The sequence below is a fragment of the Ursus americanus genome, chromosome 3, assembly GCF_024610735.1.
Source record: "Ursus americanus isolate L20-20 chromosome 3, mUrsAme1.1.p, whole genome shotgun sequence".
Classification (NCBI taxonomy): domain Eukaryota; kingdom Metazoa; phylum Chordata; class Mammalia; order Carnivora; family Ursidae; genus Ursus; species Ursus americanus.
This window is the reverse complement of record NC_142129.1, coordinates 95,781,968-95,805,272: the sequence shown is the minus strand read 5'-3', so window position 1 is coordinate 95,805,272 and position 23,305 is coordinate 95,781,968. Positions and strand designations below refer to the sequence as shown.

The window sequence follows — 23,305 nt, the reverse complement described above, 5'->3', positions numbered from 1 at the left end:
TCCCCAAAGTGCCCCAGTTTGAGAGGTGAGTTATTCACATGGTCAATTTGAGGTCCCCCCCCCCAAACTGTACCCTACCTTACGCCTCACAGCCCACCTCTCCACCTTCTCATAACGCCTCCAATAGCTCTTGATTCCCTGGCCCAGTCCCCAATTCATCTTCATCTCCGAGTCACAGGGCTCCTCCCAAAGGGCCATGGTTCTAACAACAAAGGAAATTCTCAACTTTTCATGTTGGTGAACCCTGTTCCCAGGCTCTCAGGGAAGTTGTATTTTAACTTTTACCAAGGTCAGAGAGACTTCACCAAGGACTTCACCAAACTTCAAAGTGGGGGCTCTATTTCTACCCCAGCACACACGTTACACCTGCTTCCTTAGTAAATAACCTAAAAGAAACATTTCAAACTAACGATATGAGTAAAAATCTCCCCAGGCACCCATATCTCCAAAGCCCACAACCTTGCACATACTAAAAGCTGAAGATCGAGTTTGTAATTTTCTAGAATATCCTTCCTCATGATGCTTTGGAACTCCTGATGTAACCAGAAACATACAACCCCGTGTTAGGTGTGAGTTGGACAGATAGGTAGTCGGGGCCAGGGTCCCCAGTAAGGAAATATGGAGTCAGGACAGCTAAGATCAAACAGAGCTGACATCCTGTTCTGTGGCTTAGACAGGACCACACTGACATTCTGCTTTGCAGCCTTTGCAGAAATGACTTCTGCAAAACGTCCTAAAATAAGACAATTTACCACAAAGCATTTGTCGGTATCATGAGCAAGGGACAGTTAAGACCTAAGCCCCCAGATATCAGCAAAAAAAGAACATCAGCACGTGGACATGAACCTAATAGGTAGACAAATACAAGGCCCAGTCCTTGCCCAAATCCACACGGTCAGTGATTTTTTTCTTTCCCTGGCGCGTCTGATGCCCTGTTAGGTCTGGACGACATAACTCCCGAGCACGTTGTCATGTCTTCTCCAAAGCAGAGGCTCCTTTTTCCCCAAAGACAGATGCCAGCGCGTTTCATAGTGCTTTACCCCTTTTGTATTTTCGTAGGAGATTACGTAAGAGACACATTTTGCATTTTTTACAATAAGGAGATCTGTTTTCAAACTCAGTGAAATAGCGACGTTAATGAGAAACTAAACCAATGAAGCTTTCAGGTTGTTGCTTCTGAAAAGCGTGACTTTGGGTCTGTTCTAGCAGTCTGCAGTGTGTGCGGTTGACCCTTGAGCGATGCGGGGTTTGGGGCGTCTACCCCATCGTGCAGTGAAAATCCACGTATAACTTCTGACTGTCCAAAACTTAACTACTAATAGCCTAGGCAAGTTGAGGCTTGCCCATAATGTAAACAGTCGATTAACATGTGTTTTGTGTGTATCATATGCTATATTCTTTTTAAAGTTTAAGTAATCTCTACATCCAGCATGACCCTGAAGTCAAGAGTCCCAGATCCACTGACTGAGCCAGCCAGACCCCCCCTTATACACCGTATTCTTACAATAAAGTAAGGTAGAGAGAACAAAAGGCTACTACGAAAATCAGAAGGAAGAGAAAACGCATTTGCAGTGCTGACCTGTAAAAAATCCACGTGTAAGGGGACCTTCGCAGTGTAGACCAATGCAGTTCAAACCCATGTTGTTCAAGGGTCACCAAGAGTTCAAAACACTTTTTTAAAAATTACTTCGGAGAAGCAACGTAAGAATGTAAGAAGCAGAAGTGGATGTTTTTGCTGAACTGAAAAAAAAATCCTTGACGTTTTCGCTACTCCTGGCAATACATTTTGTTTTGCGTAATGAACAAGGCAACAATGTTTACCAGGCATCTGCTAGGTGCAAAGGTGTGTACTAGGGGCCAGCAGTGGCCTGGGGCAAGACATGAGCAAAGGCCTGCACGGTTGCCTGTAGTGTGCACTTACCCGCTAGGGGTGCAATGGGGCAGGCTCAGTGCTGGCGGGAGGCAGGTATCCTGAGGCAGAGCTCTGAGTGGCAGGGTCAGGAGAGGAGCATTGGGCAGGTGGCTTTGGGAAGCAGGGAGGACCCCCGGGAATGAGCAGGGATGGGGGTGACTGATGACTGCACAAGGCTGTGGGTGCCACACCGGCCTTTGGGCAGATTCCTATTGTCGATGAAAAATGAACAAATCTTTTAGAAATTGTGCAAAAAGGAAGAGAGTTTTATTCAAGCCCAAGTGAGGGCAGCTGCCTGGGATAGACAGTCTTCCCAAGGAAGACAGTGCTCCCAGGAAGGAACACGTGGTGTAGGTGTTACAGGATTTGTGTCCCCTGCACGCCCGTGGTTCTTGGTTGTGCTGTTTCAAAGAAGGAAGAGGTAGACCAGACCAAGAGTGGTGGGCAGCAAAGCACAGTTTATTGAGCAAGAGTATGAAGCTCCCGGAGAGGGAGGGGGGCCCGAAAGGGCTGCCCTCGGAGTTTCTAAGTTTAGGGATTTTTATGAGCTCTTTTGCAGAACTTTCTTAAGCAATCGGGGTGTGCTGAGTGGTGCAAATCAGGGCTTTGGGCATGTATTTGTCTGGGCTTTCCTGCTGTAAGCTGAGGAAGTGGGAGAGGTGGGGACTGAGGACTGGTGTGTCTGGAAGGTCGGGTCAGGGAGGATGTGCTGGGCTGTCAGATCTGCCCCTGCAACTGGCACATCTTCCTCAAGGCCAGGAACACGCACGCCTGTCAGGGCCTCTCCCTCCACACTCCCGGTCCACTCTTGCTGGGCCTCACGCTGTTTCTGCAGACCCAGCTCCAAGCCCTGTCTCTTCCCACCTGCTGAGGGGGTTCCTCCTGGCTCTTGGACACATCAGAGCCCGCTCTGGCTTTACAGCCCCACCCCCCACCCCCCATTTCCAGACCCCTCCCCTCTGCTCCACCCAGTCCCACAGTCTCCTCCACGGGACTCCCTGACTTCTTCACTCCCAGGTCCCAGGCAACCACTCCCATTCTCCAAATGGGGACACCAGAAAGTCAAAGAAGATAAGTCCCTCTGGTTCAATGAAGCCATCAGGCCACACTCCCCGTCCTCGTGCAGACATTTCTAACAGATGTCAAGTATTAGATCAGGAGGACAAAAATGACAGCTCTCCTTGTGTTGATACCGAATTTAATTCTGTGTCATGCAAATAACTACTCTATTTTCAATAGTAACAGCCACTGATCTGAGTGCTATTCCTTCCGTGTGATGTGAAAGGAGCCATGCACCCCTTTTGGCCCACCCCACCCCCAAATCCTCACTGGCTGGTGCTGATACCTTTTCCCCGCCTGTCACGGCCCCCTCCTATTCCATAATGCAGTGATGATTTAATGAGGAAAGTAGAAGACAGTCTGGATGTGACCCAGTCATGCCTGAGTTTTCTTGAAACGCAATATACAAATTCAAAATGAATTCTGTTGCCAACGTAACGTCACGTCTGCAACCTTGATTTAGTAGCTGCATTGCAGAATGGCAAAATAAATATAAATCCAGGTATGAATGAACATTTGATTCATTTAAAAACCATTACATTAGACTTCAGCCATTACATTTTGACCGAGGAATGTCAGAATAACCACGTGTCTGAAGGTGGCTGGCTTCAGTGTCAGGTAAGCACTCGGGATGCAGAGAAAAATGCCATTTGCGATTGACCAGAGCAAACCCCCTCGGGCTGAAAACGTGCGGCCCGGCCTACGGTGTGCTAAGGTAGTCAACGCGTGATAGCCAACAGAATTGCTGCGTTCACAACATCTCGAATCAGACGTAGAGATTTTTTTTAAAATGGGGAGAAAGGGGGTGCCTGGGTGACTCAGTCGGTTAGGCGACTGCTTTCAGCTTGGGTTGTGATCCCAGGGTCCTGGGATCCAGTCCCGCATTGGGCTCCCTGCACAGCGGGGAGTCTGATTCTCCCTCTGCCTCTGCCCCTCCCTCAGCTTGTGCTTTCTGTCACTCACTTTCTGTCTCTCAAAGAAATAAATAAATAATCTTTTAAAAAATGGGAAAAAATCTACATGCCAACTGGGCTTTCAGTTACATCGACAGATGTCTCCTTACCTCTGCCACACGCACACACGCGTACGCACACACGCGTGCGCACACACGTGTAGACGTGCTTGCATACACACGTGCATGCATATTCCCTTTTTGTGATTCTCAGCCTAAATGATTCCTCTTCTGGTCGCTAAATTACTGTTTTTCATCCTCAACTTGCACTGTGAGGGGCGGCAGAGGATGGGCCGGAACCCACAGCGCGCAAGGCTCAGGGAGGCGACCTGTGTCCCCCACCTCCTACCTGTGCTTAGAATCAGGCCTGGCTCCCACTCTGGAGGACTCAGCTGGCACCTGCCAGGCAGGACTGGGACTCAGCCTGTTTGATCCCGCAGCCCCTGCGCCTGCCCCTCTCAGCCTGATTCCCCTTCCTGTGGGCGTGGAGCTGGGTTTTGTGGCCCGAACAATTGGGGACAGTGAGGCCTCACCTGGCATGCCGTCGCTTGATTACCACAGGCCGCCACCTTGCAGAGGGTGGGGGGCAGCCCTGCAGACAGGGAGGCTCGGGTTCTCCACTCCTGGACTCTGCTTCTGTCCCCACACCCCTGTCTCTGCACCCTCAGGCCTAACAGCACCAGCTCCAGTAGAGGGAGGCGTAGAAGTAAAGGGAATTACAATTGCATTTGACAGAGGTCTGCTCAGTGTCGCTGCCAGCAGAGAGGAGGGAGGCCGTCCTTCTGGAAGATCTGCCCTCAGCACGGGCCACAGAGTCCCCCGGGAGTTCAGGTCAAGGAGACAAGGATGTACGTACTGGGAGCAAAGACACAGAACAAAAGCCCAACTCAGGGGCAGAGAGGGGGCTGCTCGCCTTGGCTGGAGAGTCTCGGTGGTGGGAATGGGGGAGAGGTGCGGGGCCAGAGCCCAGAGGGCCTCAAATGCCAGGCTAAGAAGGCTGCACTGGCCTCTAAGAGAAAGTCAGGAGTAATCTCCCCATCCCAGGACAGCCGGTCCCTGAAAGCTGGCACGGGGTAACGTGCGGCCCTGGTCACATACGCAGCCTACCTGCAAAGATGACGAACACACGGAGAACCAGCACGACCACTTTCTGCAGAGTCACGATGGCTTCCGGGGGCTTGTGAAACTGCTGGAAAATCTGACACATTTCCACGCTAAGGAATAAAAAAGACAATGGCATGTAAAGGGGCATGTGCGTCACCGCTGTGATCAGTAAGTCATCACAGCACCCCCTCCACGGTGGGTCCAGACACACAGACGGCCATCTAGACCTCTAGGAAACACATCGATTCCGGGGCCAGGAAGCCGGATATTTGCCCTTTCCTTGCCTTGATCCGTTCTCAAATGCAAAGGTCAGTGATCAAAGCGTGGGAAAAAAACAGGAGCAGAAAAAGCCAGTGGAAAGTGCGGTTTACTATTTATGTGCAGAGAATTCACTGCAGTGGATCAATTGGTCTGTAAGTAAGATTCTTATCTTTCAGCAAACGGGGTGTAGCATGCAGGCGTGTGTGCGTGCACGTGTGTGCGTGTGTTTGCATGTGTGTTTGTACGTGTGTTGGTCTTGATGGAGCCCTAAGGTGGTGTTGGAATAACACCTTCCAGACGAGTGTTTTACCATGCCCGCTGTGCTGTAAGCCCTGGAGGATGGTTTTTCCTTCTGTAATTCAAGCGCCCAGCTTAAACTTTAACTGCAAATGCACGCACTTCAAAGATACCTCCAAACCCCACATTACCAGCCACACCCCACTGAGGTGCCTTTGTTTGAAAGATCTTGGTTGACTTTGAAAACTGCCCACTCCCAGGGCTCACTTTTTCTCTTCCTATGCTTTATTATTTTTTTTTATTTTAATGTTTTTTTATTATATTATGTTAGTCACCATACAGTACATCCCCGGTTTCCGATGGAAAGCTTGATGATTCATTAGTTGCGTATAACACCCAGTGCACCATGCAATACATGCCCTCCTTACTACCCATCACCAGTCTATCCCATTCCCCCACCCCCCTCCCCTCTGAAGCCCTCAGTTTGTTTCTCAGAATCCATAGTCTCTCACGTTTCATTCCCCCTTCTGATTACCCCCCTCTCTTTATCCCTTTCTTCCCCTACCGATCTTCCTAGTTCTTATGTTCCATAGATGAGAGAAATCATATGATAATTGTCTTTCTCTGCTTGACTTATTTCACTTAAATGCCTTCTCTTCGAGTTCAATTCACCAATACAGAATGAGCTAATGAAACTTAGGCTCCCACCCTCGGCCCCAAATAAAGCAGAAGGCCCAGCCAGCACTCTTTCCATCTTTGACCTCACTTTGTGGCCCCAGCCAGGCCATGTAGTTTCCAGAACTCGTCAGTCATAAACGGCTACTTTTGCAGAGGTCCCCGGTGGTCACTGCTGAGGGCTGGTCCTGCCACAGCGGTGGTTCTGGACAAGCTGAGACCCGCACACAGCAGGGACCCTTGCTCAGCTCTGCCATCAAGCCGCTGACAAAAAGGGCTCAGGAATTCAGATTTACTTTTTTTTTTTTTTTGGAACCCCAAATGGCTTTCATCTCACTCTTAGATGAGCCAATAGTGTTTCCAAAACTCAAAACCAACCTCAACATCAGACACAACTGAGCATGTAAGTAACAGGAATTTAACAAAGTGTGTGTGTATCTATTCTTTTTTTTTTTTTGATACTGTGGGTCACATCAACTGATGAAGGGTACAACTGTCCAAGAAAATCTCCCGAAATTCCTTGAAAAGGCATATCCTTGATGAGGCCCAGAGAGCGACAGGCATCTTGGCTTCTAGAAACTCCGTGTTGAGTCAAGCACGCCTGAGCGCACGCCTGCTGCAGGGACAGACTCACAAGCCTGAGCCAAGGCCACACTCAGAATTCTCCAGAACACTGTGACAACCAGAGCAGGGTGTGTTTGCTTGTTTAAATGCAGTGCTATGTTTTTACAGCATGCTGTTTTAAATTCACTTTCCCCAAAGAATGAAACTTTCTGGGGAAAAAACAAAAGTTTAAAATCCGTCCTGCTTTGGGGGGCTGACTCCGGACGGCCACAGAACCACCCTGCTTCAACACGCCTAATGGGATGGGGACCATGACCCGTCCTGGCAAATGTGGATTTTCTCCAAATGGAGTACTGTTCTTCCATTGGTGAGACTCTAACCAGTCGCTAGAGAAGGCAGTTATCACAGATTAAGACAGAAGGTTCGGTGTGGTGGTGCTGTGTGTATATACTTAGTAGGACGAGCGTGAGTTTACTGAATCATTGTGCCTGTGCCTGGGGTGTGGGCCTCCTTGAGGTGATTAAAAACTGGGGAGGGGGGGGTACCTGAGTGGCTCAGTCGGTTAAGCGTCCAACTCTTGGTTTCAGCTCAGGTCACGATCTCAGGTTCATGAGATCGAGCCCCACATCGGGCTCTGCACTCAGCGGGGAGTCTGCCTGAGATTCTCTCTCTCCCTCCCCCTCCACCCTTTCCTCCTGTGCACTCTCTGAAATAAATGAATAATTCTTTTTTAAAAAACAGGGGTTCTTCATAGTTACACCAGCTAATTGCAGATTCAAGAGAGTCTGCTGTTGTTTGATGCTTTTGAAGGTTAGGCAAAATAACACAAAATCGTCTAGGGAAGCCAGATTCAAGGGCAGTGGGTTGCTCTCAACTAGGGAACAAACAAAATAAAGAGGTTTTGTTTTTAGGTATAACAAAAATATGGTGGAACTGGAGAATATGTGGGGGGCAGGAAATAGTTATTCCTGAATTGGTTTTAGTGCCATAGAAAGAGAAACATTTATCATTGTCATTTCTGGCCAAATTAAACATGACAGCGCGTAGAGCCATGTATTAATCACCATCTGGTATTACAGATTTGGGTAAATTGTGGGAGTTTAATTATTACATTTTAGTCGTGCCTAAAAGATCATGGACCTGGAAGCAAAAGAATCATGATTTCATTTTCTGTACAGCCACCGAAGGCTACTTTCCGTCTCGCTCGGTAGGCGTGTCATACTGGGTAAGACCCTGAAATGCTCCAAATCTTGGCTTCCCAGCCTCACCATGAGGAATGTGGTGTGGACCAGTGTTTCATAAATCAGAGCATGCTCACGGATCAACTGGGCATCTTGGTAGACCACAGGCCCTCAGTGGGCAGGTGAGTGGCGGGCTAGGGACCCACTCTCAGGTGAGCTGCTAGCCCCCCAAGCTCACACTGCAGAGCAAAGGGCTCCAGCAGACCTCAAACCCATGACCAATGGGATGACCTATCTTGCACATTTTGTGTCTTCCCCATTGAAGAAACCAATGATAAGAAGAGTGAAAACAGAAAGAGAAGGAAATCAAGTAATCACTAAGCAGGAGAACACTGGGAACCCACCCTTGTGACCTTTGTGACAGAGTGGTGGCCACAGAGCCAGGCTACAGCCCATTCGTTTCCAGTCTTGGGGCACGGTGTACGTTCCCTCCCCAGAGAACCGGAAACATCAGATGAAAACTGGAGTCAGTGGAATAGAGGGATTGCCAGGACCGCCTCCAGCTCACACGGAATCTCAGAGCAGAGCGGACAGTCCGGCATAGTGTGGTCTGGGATCAGGGGCATTGCAGAGATGAAGCAGGAAGCTCTGAAAGCCAGCGTGCAAATTTTGAGATAGTGGTTGTTCTTCCTGATAGTTCTTTCCTTGTTTCACTAGCCAAGGAAATCCTGCCAAGTTATAAAAGATGGCTGGGTTCAAGTTGCAGCCTTATGGCAGCAGAACCGGCAGAAAACAGGTCAAGCACTCTGATAGATGAGAGAGGGTTTGGTGGCACCTCCAATCTCCCTGTGGGACGAAGAGAAAGGTAGGAGCAGGCAAGGGCCACACACCGTCCAAATGGTACTGCCACACATAGGAAGGCTGGATTGGGACAAAGCAGCATCTCCGAGCCTCTGCACACCCAGGACACAAATCCTCCAACCTGAGGCAGTAGAAGCTGCCAGAACATGATGAGTAACGGGACCGAAGCAGGGCTCCCCTGACCTGCCTCTCAGAGATGGGGGCAGCGCTTGGAGGTGCATCAACCACAGCACTGAGTTGACCCTAAAGAGGGAAAAAGCCAGGGCGCCTGGCTGGCTCAGTCAGCAGAGTGCGCGACTCTTGAGCTTGCGGTTGTAAGTTTGAGTCCCATGTTGGGTGCAGAGATTGCATAAAATCTTTAAAGAGAAAAGCAGCCAAGAGCTGCCTGTCCCTTCCCAGTGGTGGTTACGACTGAAAGCACAGTCTTCTGCATGGAATACATAGCCTTATATTATTTGCCTATCAAACAGTACGATCACTGGCAGCCAGAGTATACGAATAGAAAATGTGTGTGTGTCCGGACAAGTGAATAAAATAAGTTTTTACTTTTGAAAATGAAATAATGTACTGTCAAACACTGTTGGATAAATCCAGAACATATTTGAATGCCAAATTACGAGTCAAGTCATGAAGACAATGGACTCAAGTCACTGCATATTGAAACGAACTCCAGCGTGCAATCAAGGGGAAGTCGAGAATCATACTTAACCTGGTTCCAGGCCATTCCTGCAGGGTCCTGTTTTGCAGTTACTGCAAGGGGGTAAAAAGGAAGTGAATCAGGTGTTTCATTACCTTTGATCCATCAATGGGACCTCTTGCCAATGCTCCATCAATGCAGTGAATCCCTTCAGGAATTGCTCGAAACTTGATAATGGTTCAAGGATATAAGGAAAATCAGCCATCACCTTTTTGGTCCTCTCTTCTTTTCCCAATGTGACCGTCTTTCCAGTGGCTGCATTAATAAAACTCTCAAAAATGGGCTGGAACAAAGTTCTTGTGGAATTTACCCACTGAGAATCATTTAGGGGAAGTTCCTTCCTCAAGAGAGCCATTCTCCTTAACACGATCTGGACTGCTTCTCCAAGCTGTTGATGAGTTACGTTCTGAACCAGAGAGATATTGGAGAACAAAGCTCCACTCGGATCACCTCTTCCACCGGAGACCTCCCCAGCTGTTTCTGTGGCTTTCGAAAGGTTATCTGGATGCTGAGCCAATGTCAGCAACAGATTAAAGACATTCCAGTCATCCTTTTCCAAGTCATTCCAAAGAGCTTCCAAGGTGAGATCAATCAGCGTTCTCAAGTAAATGCCAGTTTCCATTCCGTCTTGTGATAGCATTTCATCCCCAAACGGGATCACTCCCTGGGTTCTTTCCCACATTATATCTTGAGGGTAACTTTGAGTGGGAAGATTAGGGTGTAGGAAGTCTATCTGGTTGATGATATTATTTATAGGAACTAAGCAATCCAAAATTTCTTCCCATACGTTGACAGAATCCATAGCAAATATTTGAGTCCCATTATTAAAAGCTACCACAAGCTGCTCCATGGGTCCCAAACTGCCCTTCACGGAGGTTAAAAATTCAGCAATTTCTTTCAAAATATCAGAAAAGTCCTTGGACTGGTTTACGTATGAGAATGTGCTTGAGGACACGTTGACAATATCAGAATCTTGTGAAATACTAGGTTTGACCCCAATCATCCCAAAAGCCAAGTCAAGAAATGATGTCGACAAGTCACTTATATTTTCAGGTATGAAATGGTCTACGTTCTTCAAAGTACTCATTTCACTCACAACATTTCGAACACTTTGTCGCAAAACGGAATAGAGACTGTCAAAGAATTTCATAGTGTCATTGGTATTGGAGACGGGATGAGTTTCAAATATGGTGGCCATCTTCCTGGCAACTTTCGTGGCTAGCCCCACAAGCTCCACAGCAGAGGTCACCGAGGTACAAAGGTCTCTCATCTCAGCGATGTCCCTCACCAGCATGGTCAGGGTATCAGACATTTCCAAGAGGGGCCTTGGGGCACCACTTTCTCCACCAGCTTTTGAGATAACACCAAGCAATCTCTTGGTAATGTCTAGCGTTGCCCTGTTTCTTAGAGGGAATGAATTATTTATAAAGGAAAGCAAATCAGTTAGATTGGAAAGTATAACTTCTCGGAGTATAGGATACAAGTCACGGAAACCCTTGTGAGGAGAGTTGACAAGAACGTCTATGAGACGTGCTAGCTCTGTAGAACTTTCTCTCACAAGCAGGAGAGCTGACCTAAGATTGTGACTGAGTTGGAGGAGATCCTCAGAGCTGTTCGTGTGGGAGAGCAACTGACTCACAACCACGAGAAACTCCGAATTATTTTCGGTCTTATTTTTCCCTGGGGTTTCCCTTAGAAGAGCATTAAAGAAATCTCTCATGAACTTCAGTCCTCGATGATGATCAAAATAAAATTTTCCATTGTCTAAAATAAATGAGCTTTTGATTAGATGATTTAGGGTCTCCTTTAAACTTGAGAAAATGCTCATCAGTCTGTCTTCTTTTGAGGTGGTAAGAAATTGATCCAGTGTCAGAATTTCTAGAATTTTATCCTTTGGGATAAAACTGTAAATAAATATTTTTAAATTTCATGTTTGGCAGTGGAAAGATCAAAACCTAGAGTCACACTTTTGTTTCATAATAGCATCATGGGGGAATCATGCTGAGTACAAGATGGCACGCTAACACACATTCCAGATGAAAATCAATATTTTGGCACCAAATAATGAAAAGGATGGAGGAATTTCACAGATGATCCCATTACGGTCCCTCAAACCTAGCTACTTCCAAAGCCACATACTTTTGGTTTTAGAAAAGACGGGAAGGTAAAATCAATATAAATTGCTTCTTGCTGCAAGAGGTAACATTTTGCTGAATGTTCAAAGTCCTAGCAAATCGCTCAGACAGGTGATGGCTCTGCGATGCGTCAGCGAGGCTAGGCTGAGTGACAGCCCATTCCCATAAGCTGTTAGTCTCGGTGAGCAACAAGGTGGGTTCCCTCAGGAGAGTGGAGGATGAAAGGAAGTCAGCAGCCACTCTGCAGCATAAACACTAACTCAGGTGCTGCTGGGAAGCAATTCTGCAGGTGTGATTAAAGCCCCTGATGAGTAAACTCGGACTTAGGAAGACGGGATATTGTCCTGGGTGGGCCTGGCCTCATCAGTTGGAGGGCCTTCAGGGTGGGCTTAGAACTTCCCTGACCTAGCCACCCCAAACAGCAACTGCTCTTCTCCCAGTCACCCCCCACCCCCAACTGTCTCCTGTGGAAACGTGCCTTCCAGACAGCCTGCCCTATCAACTTTGCACCTGCTTAGCCAGAGGCTAAAAGCAGAGAAGCTAGTTCCTTGAATTAAATCCTTGTTCTGGTTCTATTTCTGTGGCTGAGCCCTGACTGATACAAACATCACAAATGAACTGGAATATCCCTCCAGCCTTTTCACTGGCAAGCTTCAAACAGAATGAAAAAAAAAAAAGGTATATGAAAAGAAACATAGGGTGACTATCAGTTTTAAAATTTTAGATTAATTGGAATGAAAATATTTAAACGCCTCACTGGTGATGAGACATCAATTCATCAATTCAAATAATGACTAAGTATATGCACATACATATATAAAACTAATGCTTAAGTCCCACATAAAGTAGAACTTCATAACTGTCTTCATAACCCAACAACGTAAGAAAGCATAAAGGATTAATCGCCAGGGGCTAGGTTTCTATACGTGTTTACTACTTTGATGACAATTGCCAAAATTATTTCACTTTGATATTTTAATAAAATGTCCATTAAGACAAAATTCACCTCAAAGATCATCCAAAGGTGATAGGTACGAAAGGGCTGTTTCCGGTGTTTATACACTCCAAGAAATAAAACTCGGTTATAACATATAACAACCTCATTTACCATACAAACAAAAGTAGAGGGGCCAGCTCTTGATTTCGGCTCGGGTCGTGATCTCAGGGTTGTGCGATCAAGCCCTGCATCAGGCTCCGTGCTCTGCATGGAGTCTACTGAGAGTCTCTCTCCCTCTCCTTCTGTCCCTCCTCCCCCACCCCAAGCATTCTCTCTCTCTCTCAAATAAATAAATAAATCTTAAAAAAAAATAAAAAATAGACTCACCTCAACTCTGCAATGATGTCTTTGTGGAAGGCTTTTAGCAGAAGAGATATTCTGGTCTCAGAATTTTCCTCTAGTAAAAATGAGAAGAATGTTTCCAGAAACTGTTGCATGAAATCCACTATGCTTCTTGGGGGGAGGATTATGCTCTCACCATTTTCTGACTGCGTCTGGTTCAAGGTGAGCAAATTCATTATGTGAAGGTCAGTATCGCTTGCATTTGAGGCTGCCTCTGGAGAACTCCCAGCTAACTTACTGATTAAATTAACGAGGAAACTTTCAAAAAGGAATCGAACAAATGAGAAATTAGTTAGCTGCTCTTGGCTTAGCAGTTGAGTAAGATGGGTAACGTCAAAATTGCCTTCCCTAGAAGAGGTTTTGAGAAGCCCCCAAAAAGTAGCAATATCTTTGGTCAACAAAGCTAGATCAGTCAAACTCTCATTGGCCGTAAGAAGAAATAATGTTTGAATCATTCTGGAGTCATCTTCCTTTGCCCGTTTACGAAGCCAGTTTTTTACGACCAATAGAAAATCTTCAATGATTTCTGCGGTCTTCAATGACGATGAGCCCAGGCTTTTAAAAAAATGGGCAAGTTGCAAAGTTACGTTTTGAAGAGTCTCTGAATTAATCGTCTGAATGTCTTTGATAATTTCAGAAAGCAGGGGTCTGATAGGAAAGTCGTGGCTTGGATCTGTCATGATTTGTTCCAGTTCAAGCCCTAGTTCTTCGAAGTAAGAAGAGTTGTAAGTTACTGCTCTTTTTTCAGTAAAACTTGAAGGTGCTTCTAGACTACTGCCGGTCAGGTTGGGGTCTAGAAACATCACAAATGGAGAGTCTAGAGAACGGGTACTGTTTTCTGGGTGCCGAGCCCCAGAAGGAAACTTCATGATCTCTTCAAAATTTAAGGAAATCTTATTTTGAACGGAAGCCTCTGTGCCTTCGCTAATGTTAAGGATCTTGTTTAAACTAGCTAGTGTATCCAGAATGTTTTCATCTAATGGAATTTTTGTAAAGTTGACATTTTTTAATTTTGCTATGATTTGCGAAGCAATTTGCTTTATGGGGCTGCTGGGACAAAGTTCAGAGATGCTGCCATTGCTTTGATTTTCGGAAGATGGGACAAATGGTAACACTTTATGCCAAAATTCCTGCATGGTTTTCACAAGCAAAATTTTAACATGGAAGACTTCGGAAAGCTCTAGAAGAAGAGAAGTCCAGTCCACTAGTTCACGAATTACACAGACCATCTTCCTCGTAATCTCCTTCTGTGAGCCTTCATCCACACATTGTAAGCCTTCACCTGGGGAAGAGAGGTGGAGGTGGTCGAGCAGACTGGCCACATCGCTATAAAAGGAAGACGACGAGAGCTCATGGGATTTACAGGCTTCTAACTTCAGATTCTGCCGAAACCCAGAAGTTGTGTGATTCCAGCACCAAACCACAGGCAGGCAAGTAAAAGCCTCAGAAAGAATTTCTGGTTTCTCTGATATTAATTCAACTGCATCCAAAAGAGTTTTTATCACGACAGCAAAGTCTTCCTTGGTGACATTGGAAATGCTTATGCCATGCCGGAGAGTGAAGTTATAGACATCCTTGAGGACTTCTGTGATGTTTTTGTCAACTCCCCCCTGCAGGAGCCTCACGGCATGAGGAAGGACATAGTACATGTCTACCACAACATCGACATCATCTTTAGGGAACAAGCGTGAGAACTTCAACAGATGATTAACATTCCAAGAATGGGAGCTGTCTACAAATTTTTCCATCAAGCCCACAAGCAGGTTGGTCCCCAGACTGCCAGTACCTAAGCTACTGATATTCTTAAAGAACTCCGTTAGGCTTTCACTCATTTGCTCCAGTTGGTCGACCAGCAGGTCTATGTCTGTCTTCTTGAGCGTGCGCAGGAGAGACGCTACCTTCCTGAAAACTTGAGTATCGCCCGGATCTTGTGGAATATTGCGGAGAACTGAGGGTGCCAGGGAGTTGAACACGTCCCTCATCAGTTGGACACCAAGACCTACAGCATTCATGATTTTGTGTGGAATTATTTGTGGTGGATTTTGGAGATCCTGGGAGAAGTTGGAGACAAGGTAACTGGCTAAATGATAAAGTGAACTGCCTAACCTGTTGACATCCTTTTCTTTTGGACTGGTAGCAAAGAGATTTAAAAACTTTTCAGGTGTAGAAGAGGAGTCATTTTCTAGGATATGAATGGAAATACCTTTCATAAGTTTCTGAATTTCCTTCCCCAGGGCTACTAAATGCAGCCAAAGCTCTGTAAAGTGGCCAGGTACGTCATCTGACAATTCTACGGGTCTTAGAATTAATTCAGTAAAACGTGTCCAATTGGATTGAGATACCAAATCAAAGTCTCTTGTCAAGTTGTTGATAATCATCCTTACTTGGTTTGTGGAATCATTTAAAAGGGTTAATAAGATCTCAAATTTGGATACCTTTTCCTTTTCAAAGACCTCGGTGAGCATGGCATTCAGAAAGTCAGTTACGTTTTTCAATACGCTATTCACACAATTTATATCTGACTTATTCAGTGTGCAGTGAGGTCCCTTTATATTGAGAACCCAAGCAACAAGCTTCAATGTAGAGTTAATTTTGTCTTCCACAGCTCTGAAACTCCTCCAATTACCCTGAGGATAGCCATGTATGACACTGGAGTTATATATCGTGTACAGACGGTTCATGATGTCTACCCATGCAACGCATCCCTTCAGTCTGCTAATCGTGTCCTCAGATGAAAACGTAGAATTTAACACGGCCAGGATACGTAATGTCCTCTGTGAAATATTTATATGTAACGAGTCATCTTCTAAGATAAACTCAGTAACGTTTTTGAAAATATCGGCACAGGACAACACATCTTGGTCATGTGACACATTTTGAAGCAATAACATTGTTTCTCTTAGCTTGGTGATGACACTTTCAAACTTCACTCCATAATCTGTGACATTATTTGAAAGAAAGTGATTTATCAGTCCGACGTTTCTGTCGATGTATGCGGAGGTATCACTTAACTCCGTGAAAACATCAAGCAGAGAATAGAAAAATTCTCTGCTTGCATTTGTGTTGAACGGAAATGTCTTTAGCTGACGCAGGGCAGTTTCCATGGTGAAAAGGGATTTCCCTACTTGGTCGGGACTAAGAGACTTTACCCTAACTAACGCATCACCTAATACTACCCAGAGATCTCTGAGAGCCAAAAAATCATCCCAATCATGAAAGCCATCAGCTTGAGTTACATTTTTAAACAAATTCAATAGGAGTCTGGCAGGGCGATGGGTGGGAAACATTCCCTGGCAGCTTTTAGAAATTTTCACGTCACTTTCCAATTCGCCCAGAAGCTGAGTGAGACCAACATGGAGAGGAGTGAAAACGTTCATGTCAAACTGGAATATTTGAGATACGCTTCCCCAGATTTCAGTCCACATGTGAAGCCACGCGACGGTACAGTGAACAGCCATTAACTCATTGAACGCACTGCTGTTCGCTGAGAGGTTGGAAAGAATTTGTGCCCATGGAAGAATAAATGGAGACCCTCTATGTATTGAATAATTCACCGAAGAGATGCTCTTATTATCCAAGGCAAAGCATTCATTATCCGACAGGGCTCCGACTGATCCGTTGAAGAGTTGGCTCATGTATTGAAAGACAGAAATACGGAAATCTTCGTCTACGATGAGCAGCTGTTTGAGGCCTGTCAATGTGGCATGGACCACTTCCAGCTCTGGGCCCTCTGTAGACCTCAGGGATTGGGCTTGAAACTCCAAGTACTTAAAAGTTGAAAGCAACTGCTGACAATAAGATCCCTCAGAAAGTCCCTCAAGAGCCCCTATTGTCTCATACAAAAATGCAAATGCTTTACCGATGTTTTGGAAATTGAATTGCTTTATGATATCCAAAATGTGCTCTGAGGTTTGTGCGAGGAAAGATAGCAAAGACTCTGTGCTCGGAATGCTCAAGAATTTATAAATATATTGGAAACATGAAGAATAAATCTTCAGAAGCAAAGCTGAATCATTGTCCTGAAAGACATTTAGATATATCTGAGTCAAGATCCTATCAACTTCTCGTCTTTCGTGCTCGGAAAGGGCTGAGAAAAGTTCAGATGCATTCCTGATGGCATAGACTGTGTCCAGGGCTGCAGAGACCTGTCCCTCCTTCAGAAATCCAAATTCATAGAGACTGCTTATCACAGTCTCACTCAAATGTACAAAGTCCATTTCCATAGCGAGCGATAGAGGCCAGTCTGAATGGAACAACTGGGAAAAGTTAAGGCTCTTGCTAAGGACCCTCTCATCTTCTGGGACAGAAAAATTAAAAAGTGTAGACAAGGTTTCCAAGTTGACTCTTTCTCTTTTTGAAATGCCATTCATCCACAATTCCAGGAGCTTGGGATCAATTTCAGAAAGTACTAATTCCATGAACCTCAAAATATTGTTTGATTCGTTCTTTATCCAGAGACGTTCAAGAGTTTCTATTTTGTCGATCACGGCTTTGCCAAATTCCAAAAGTTTCTGAATATCAGTAGCAGATGGGTCGCTCCCTAAACTTCTTAAATGATTTGCCCACAAGTGGCTTGTGTTCAGAAGAGTCTCAGTGAGAGGTGGGAGGTCATGGAATTTGGGCACACTGGGTGAGTCAAAAGGATCGGGCAATAATTTCTCCAAAAATTCCACAAAAGATAAGAAAAAGTCTATTTCCTCATCCTCGAGGGACTGCAACTTCTTTTCCATCATGAGAAGTTCCTTTGTGGAATTCAAGACCCTACAATATTAATGGAATTGTCTTAGTATCCGAAAAAAAATAAATAAATTCAAGACAAATTCAGTTTATCAAATTTTCAAGGTAATACACACACTTATTTAGAGCAAAACGTAAATGGACTATTTATTACAAAATAGATTTCGCAACTGGAATTAAATTAATGTGAGCATTTGGAAGTGTTTTAGGAACCCCCAAAGCAGATGCATATATGTAGCTTAAAATCTGCTTCCTGCACGAAAAGCAATGCATTTTAAATTATTTTGCGCCGTGATTTCATACGTAGGATCATTAAAGGTAATTTTGCTATGTATGCATGAAAAATCTGAGGATTCGATTCCTTGTTATGTCTCAGAACGTCTTGGCTACAGGCGTAGTCCAAATGGCAGTGTGTATCAGAAACTGACCCCTATAATTAAGGACAACCCTTGGAATGGCCTGTTCTAGAAACAATTCCAGTGCTCCTTAAACAATGCTATACTTCCCACTCTTAGAAACCCATGATTTTATTTTATTTTTTCAAGATTTTGTTATTTATTTATTTGAGAGAGAGAGAGAAACGGAGATAGCAAGAGTGAGAACCAAGCAGGGGGAGCGGCAGGCAGAGGGAGAGGGAGAAGCAGAAGCAGACTCCTCAGTGAGCAGGGAGCCTGACGCAGGACCGGATCCCAGGACCCTGAGATCATGCCCTGAGCCGAAGGCAGACGCTTAAACCACTGAGCCACCCAGGCGCCCAGAAACTCATGATTTTAGCTAGTGTGCTTTCTCTCCAGGTGTCTACTTGTAAAATACAAACAGGTGTCGAAGGAGCAAGTCAGGGGTTATGACAAGTCCACACCCACAATAAAAGTCCACACTTGGAGAAGTTACTAACTTCCACGAACTTGAGAGCTACCAGTCCACTTTTTAAATCCTCGGGGCCCCGTGTGTTTCAGAGTTTAGAAAGACAACACGGGGGGCACCTGGCTGGCTCAGTCGGTTGAGCGTCCAACTCTTGATTTCGGCTCTGGTCGTGATCTCAGGATCGTGAGATCGAGCCCCATGTGGGGTTCCACACTGAGCATGGAGTCTGCTGGAGATTCTCTTTCTCCTTCTCCCTCTGCCCTTCCTCCCGCTCGTGCCCTCTCTCCCTCTCTAAATAAAAATAAATAAAATCTTAAGAACAAAAAAAGACGACATGATGCACGTATCAGGTATGTATTAATGCCTGCTCCGCTGGCGGGGACTGGGGCAGACCCTCAGCTCATGAGCACTCCCTGCAGTGAGACCAGAGATGGGCTCACCATGGTGGGGTCTCTGTGGAAGGAGCTACAATGCCACCATAAGAAAAGCCTACATGTCCAGACTTCGTAAGACACACTGAAAAATTGTGGATAAGAGATCCTAACCTGTATTGGCTACTAATGCCGTAAAGGCTGAGTTCCTTTCTAGACTTCTTTCACTCTATAATCCTGTCGGCTAAGACACAGTCTGACACAGGACAGACATGGGAGAGATCAAATGATCAATGGTGTTTTCCCCCCTTCAATAGCTGGGATCTGGGAGCAGAAAGTACAGCCTTCATTTAGTTTATTCTTTCTTTTTTCTAAGATGTTATTTATTTATTTATATATTTGCGTGAGCGAGAGAGAGACAGAGAGACAGACAGAGAGAGCATGCTCGCGACCTGAGCTGAAGGCAGACACTTAACCGACTGAGCCACCCAGGCACCCCATCATTTTACTCTTATTTGCAAGGGAGTGGCTCCTTTAAACCAGGGAACACTAAGAACATTCCCCAGGGAACTTCTCCAGCAAGAATGAGAAAGCTCCGCTATTAGGAATTCCATATGGATCTTGCTCAAATCCAGCCTTGCATAGAAATACATGCACAACTGGGGCGCCTGGGTGGCTCAGTCGGTTAAGCGTCGGACACTTGATCTTGGCTCAGGTCATGATCTCAGGGTCATGGGATCGAACCTCATGTCGGGCTCTGTGCTCAGTGTAGAGTCTGCCTGTCCTTCTCCCTCTGCTCTTCCCCTCCACCCCCCAACTCTCTCTCCCTCCCTCTCACACTCAAATAAATAAATGAAATCTTAAAAAAAAAAAAAAAGCATTGTGAGCAAGGGCTGCAGTAGAACTAACTAGTACTAGTACTAGTACCATATTGCTCCATACTTCACAACACTTTACAATTTATAAGGCACTTTCCTAACTACAGTCTTAGTTCACTCCTACAGAAGCCTGTTGGGGTATACATCAGTATCTCCAGGTCATGGAAAAAGAAATATAAATATATATTTGTATTTATATATTTATATGAAATAAAGAATATATATATATATTTTGAAATAAAGAATATATACATATTTATGAATATATATATATATATATTTATATATATATATTTTTTTTAATTAGCAGATTCACACTGCTATTATATGGCTGGAACAGGACATGGCCCAGAGTTTTTCTTTTCAGGCTTAGCTTCCTTCATATTAATTGCAGTTAATGCCCATCCTTGTTTTATTTACTTACTCATCCCATCATCTAGCATCTACGACAGACACTGTGCCAGATGCTACGGGTCTACAGCGATAATATGAAACATGCCCCCAGAGCACATATTGACTAATTTACTGCTGTCTTTCCGGGGCTATTAAATATTTGAGACTCTCAGGAAAGTCCGGTATTGGAAATCCGACCTGAGCATGGGACTGACTCTCCAGGGGGCCTAGCCCGTGCGCTTCCTCCTTTGCTCACTAACACCTGAGCTTTCAAAGCTTCCTGGGAGTGAAAAATCCTAGGTCCAGAGAGATGTTACAGAATAGCTTTTGAACTTTGGTGTGCACCAGAACCACCTGCAGAATTTCTTAAATCTGCAGAAACCCGGGTCCTATGCACATCCAAGGTTTAGCGCGTCCAGGGCCGGCTCCGGGAATTTGCATTCTTAGCAAACTTCACAGATAAGTTTGATCCGTTCACGAATTTGAAAGCTATGCCCTAATGCAAAGTTTCTGTCCCATGTCATCCCAACACACCCAATAAGCAATAAATAAAGTGTGCTTTAAACTATACACGGGTGTGCCTGGGTGGCTCAGTTACATGTCCAACTCTTGGTTCCCGCTCAGGTGGTGATCTCAGGGTCGTGAGATCGAGCCCTGTGTCAGGCTCCATGCTCAACACAAAGTCTGCTTAAGACTCTCTGTCCCTCTCCCTCTGCCCCCACAACTCTCTAAAATAAATATATAAATCTTAAACTATATATGATCTCCAGGGCCCCTGGCTGGCTCAGTCAGTGGAGCATGGAACTCTTGATCTTGGAGTTGTGAGTTCAACCCCCACACTGGGTGTAGAGCTTACTTAAAAAATAATAATAATAATTGGGTGCCTGGGTGGCTCAGATGGTTAAGTGTCTGTGTTCGGCTCAGGTCACAATCCCCGGGGTCCTGGGATTGAGCCCCGCGTCTGGCTCCCTGCTCAGGAGGGAATCTGCTTCTCTCTCTGCCTTTCCCCAGCTTGTGCCCTCTCTTGCTCACTCTCTCTGTCTCTCTCAAATAAATAAGTAAAATCTTAAAAAAAAAAAAAAAAGCTTTATAAAATAATAATAAATGAAATGAAAAGCTCATCTATTAAAAAATTAAATAAAGAAAGAAGCTATATACAATCTCCACAATTGTACATAAAAATGTCCATGCTTACGCATGAGCAGCATATAATCTGTCAGATTAAGTTCCAAAGATCACTTCTCTCCCAAAAGTCTCCAAAGCCACCAGAATCTTCAATCACTAATCCTAGGTCTAAAGGAAGCGACTGGATGAGGCTATTATTCAAACATTCCATTTTCGAAGCGTCTATTATAAATCATGCTTTTGAAGGAAAACCTTATGACTATCATCTGTATTTCTTTTCAAAATCCATGGAAACATGAGTCATAGATTCTATGGGGCAAATATTATCAAACGCTTAATATGAAATACTGCATCCACGGTCACATCAGGAGCTCACATTTTTAAAAAAGTGTTTCCTGAGGCACCTGGGTGGCTCAGTCGATTAAGCGTCTCGCTCTTGATATCGGCTCAGGTCATGATCTCAGGGTCGTGAGACCAAGCCCCACGTCAGGCTCCAGGTTCTTAAAATTCTCTCTTAAGATTCTCTCTCTCCCTCTCCCTCTGTACCTCCCCGCTCACACTCTCTCACACCCTCTCTAAAAAAATTATAATAGTTACATAAATAAATAAAGCAGGCGTTTCCTATAAATAGGTTCTGTGTGTCTTCAGATAATAGTTAAATCAAAACCTGGAAATCGAATTCTGAAAACTTACCTGGAGATGGAAGCTGCTGGAGACTTGAGTAAGTTACTCAAAAATGTGAAATAATTATCGGTGATCACTTCCCAATCCATGTTTTCTTCATAACAAGGAGATTCCTCAGAGAAAGCTAGATAGAAAGGCATTTCATATATTGATTTCAGGTTGGACACAACCGTCAAATCTGCCTAAGTGAAAAACGCTTTAGTGGTTCACAGTTAATCTGGTTGAAAATAAAACAAAGAAGGATTAGAAATCCTTGTGAGTTGGCTTCATCTTCTGGCCAAGGTCAACTACCACCGGCCATCAAGCAGTGTAGACAGTGATCCACAAAAAACAGAAAGTAAATAAGGTGAGACCCATGATTATCCCACTTGTTGCCTTAAAGGGACTATCTAAGCAATGACACACGAGGTGGAACTAAGTGGAGCTGGTGGGCACCTTGAGGAGACAGGATGAAGGCTGGAGTCTGAAAGATTGCACATTTACACAGAACAGACTCCCAGGAGAGAGCTGCACAGTTGGAGCACCTGCTATATACCTCCTTCAAGTACTCAGCTGAGGGTAAATCAGTGCATTCAGGCTGAAGAAGCCCCCTGAGATCAGGGAAAGATCCACCTGAAATGATTCAAGAAAAGTGTCCAGTGGTCACATAGGCCAGGAACCAATTCTGCTTCCATCAGCCAGACAGGAACAATCCACAATTCTCATTGGACAACGAGTACAAGGTGCAAAATGGGTCATGCCTCAGTCCTGCGGAATATTTGCAGCCACACTGAGTTCCATTCCAGTCCTGCCTAACAAACCTTAAAAGCAAGATCTTAAAGGCTCAAACTGCTTTCAAGAACATAGGAAAACAGGGGTGCCTGGGGAGCTCAATCAGTTAAGCATCAGCCTTCTGCTCAGGTCATGATCTCAGGGTCCTGAGATCGAGTCCCCTGCTCAGCAGGGAATCTGCTTCTCCCTCTGCTGCTCCCCCCAACTGGTTCTCTCTCTCTCTCTCTCAGATAAATAAATAAAATCTTAAAAAAAAAAAAAAAAAGAACATAAGAACACAAAATAAGCAAGCACAAAACAAGGCTAAATCGTGTCTGGCATCCAATCAAAAATTACCAGGCACGCAAAGAAGCAGGAAAATGTAGCCCACAGTTAGGACAAAAACATAACCAATCAAAACTAACCCAGAACAGTATGGCACTGGCACAAAAATAGACACATAGATCCATGAAACAGAATAGAGACCTCAGAAAATAAACCCACACGTATATGGTCAATTAATCTA

General features: G+C 45.0%; 1 protein-coding gene across 1 annotated transcript in view; it reads right to left on the bottom strand.

Annotated features, from left to right (window-relative positions):
• ABCA13 (ATP binding cassette subfamily A member 13) overlaps positions 1 to 23,305 on the bottom strand; it is a 368,906-nt gene that overhangs the window by 280,202 nt on the left and 65,399 nt on the right. The window contains exons 16-19 of the mRNA XM_087861234.1: positions 22,039 to 22,153; positions 12,963 to 17,738; positions 9,599 to 11,407; positions 5,031 to 5,137 (exon numbers count right to left, since the gene is read on the bottom strand). Coding sequence (XP_087717360.1) covers positions 5,031 to 5,137; positions 9,599 to 11,407; positions 12,963 to 17,738; positions 22,039 to 22,153 — 6,807 coding nt within the window. The remainder of the gene's footprint in view (positions 1 to 5,030; positions 5,138 to 9,598; positions 11,408 to 12,962; positions 17,739 to 22,038; positions 22,154 to 23,305) is intronic.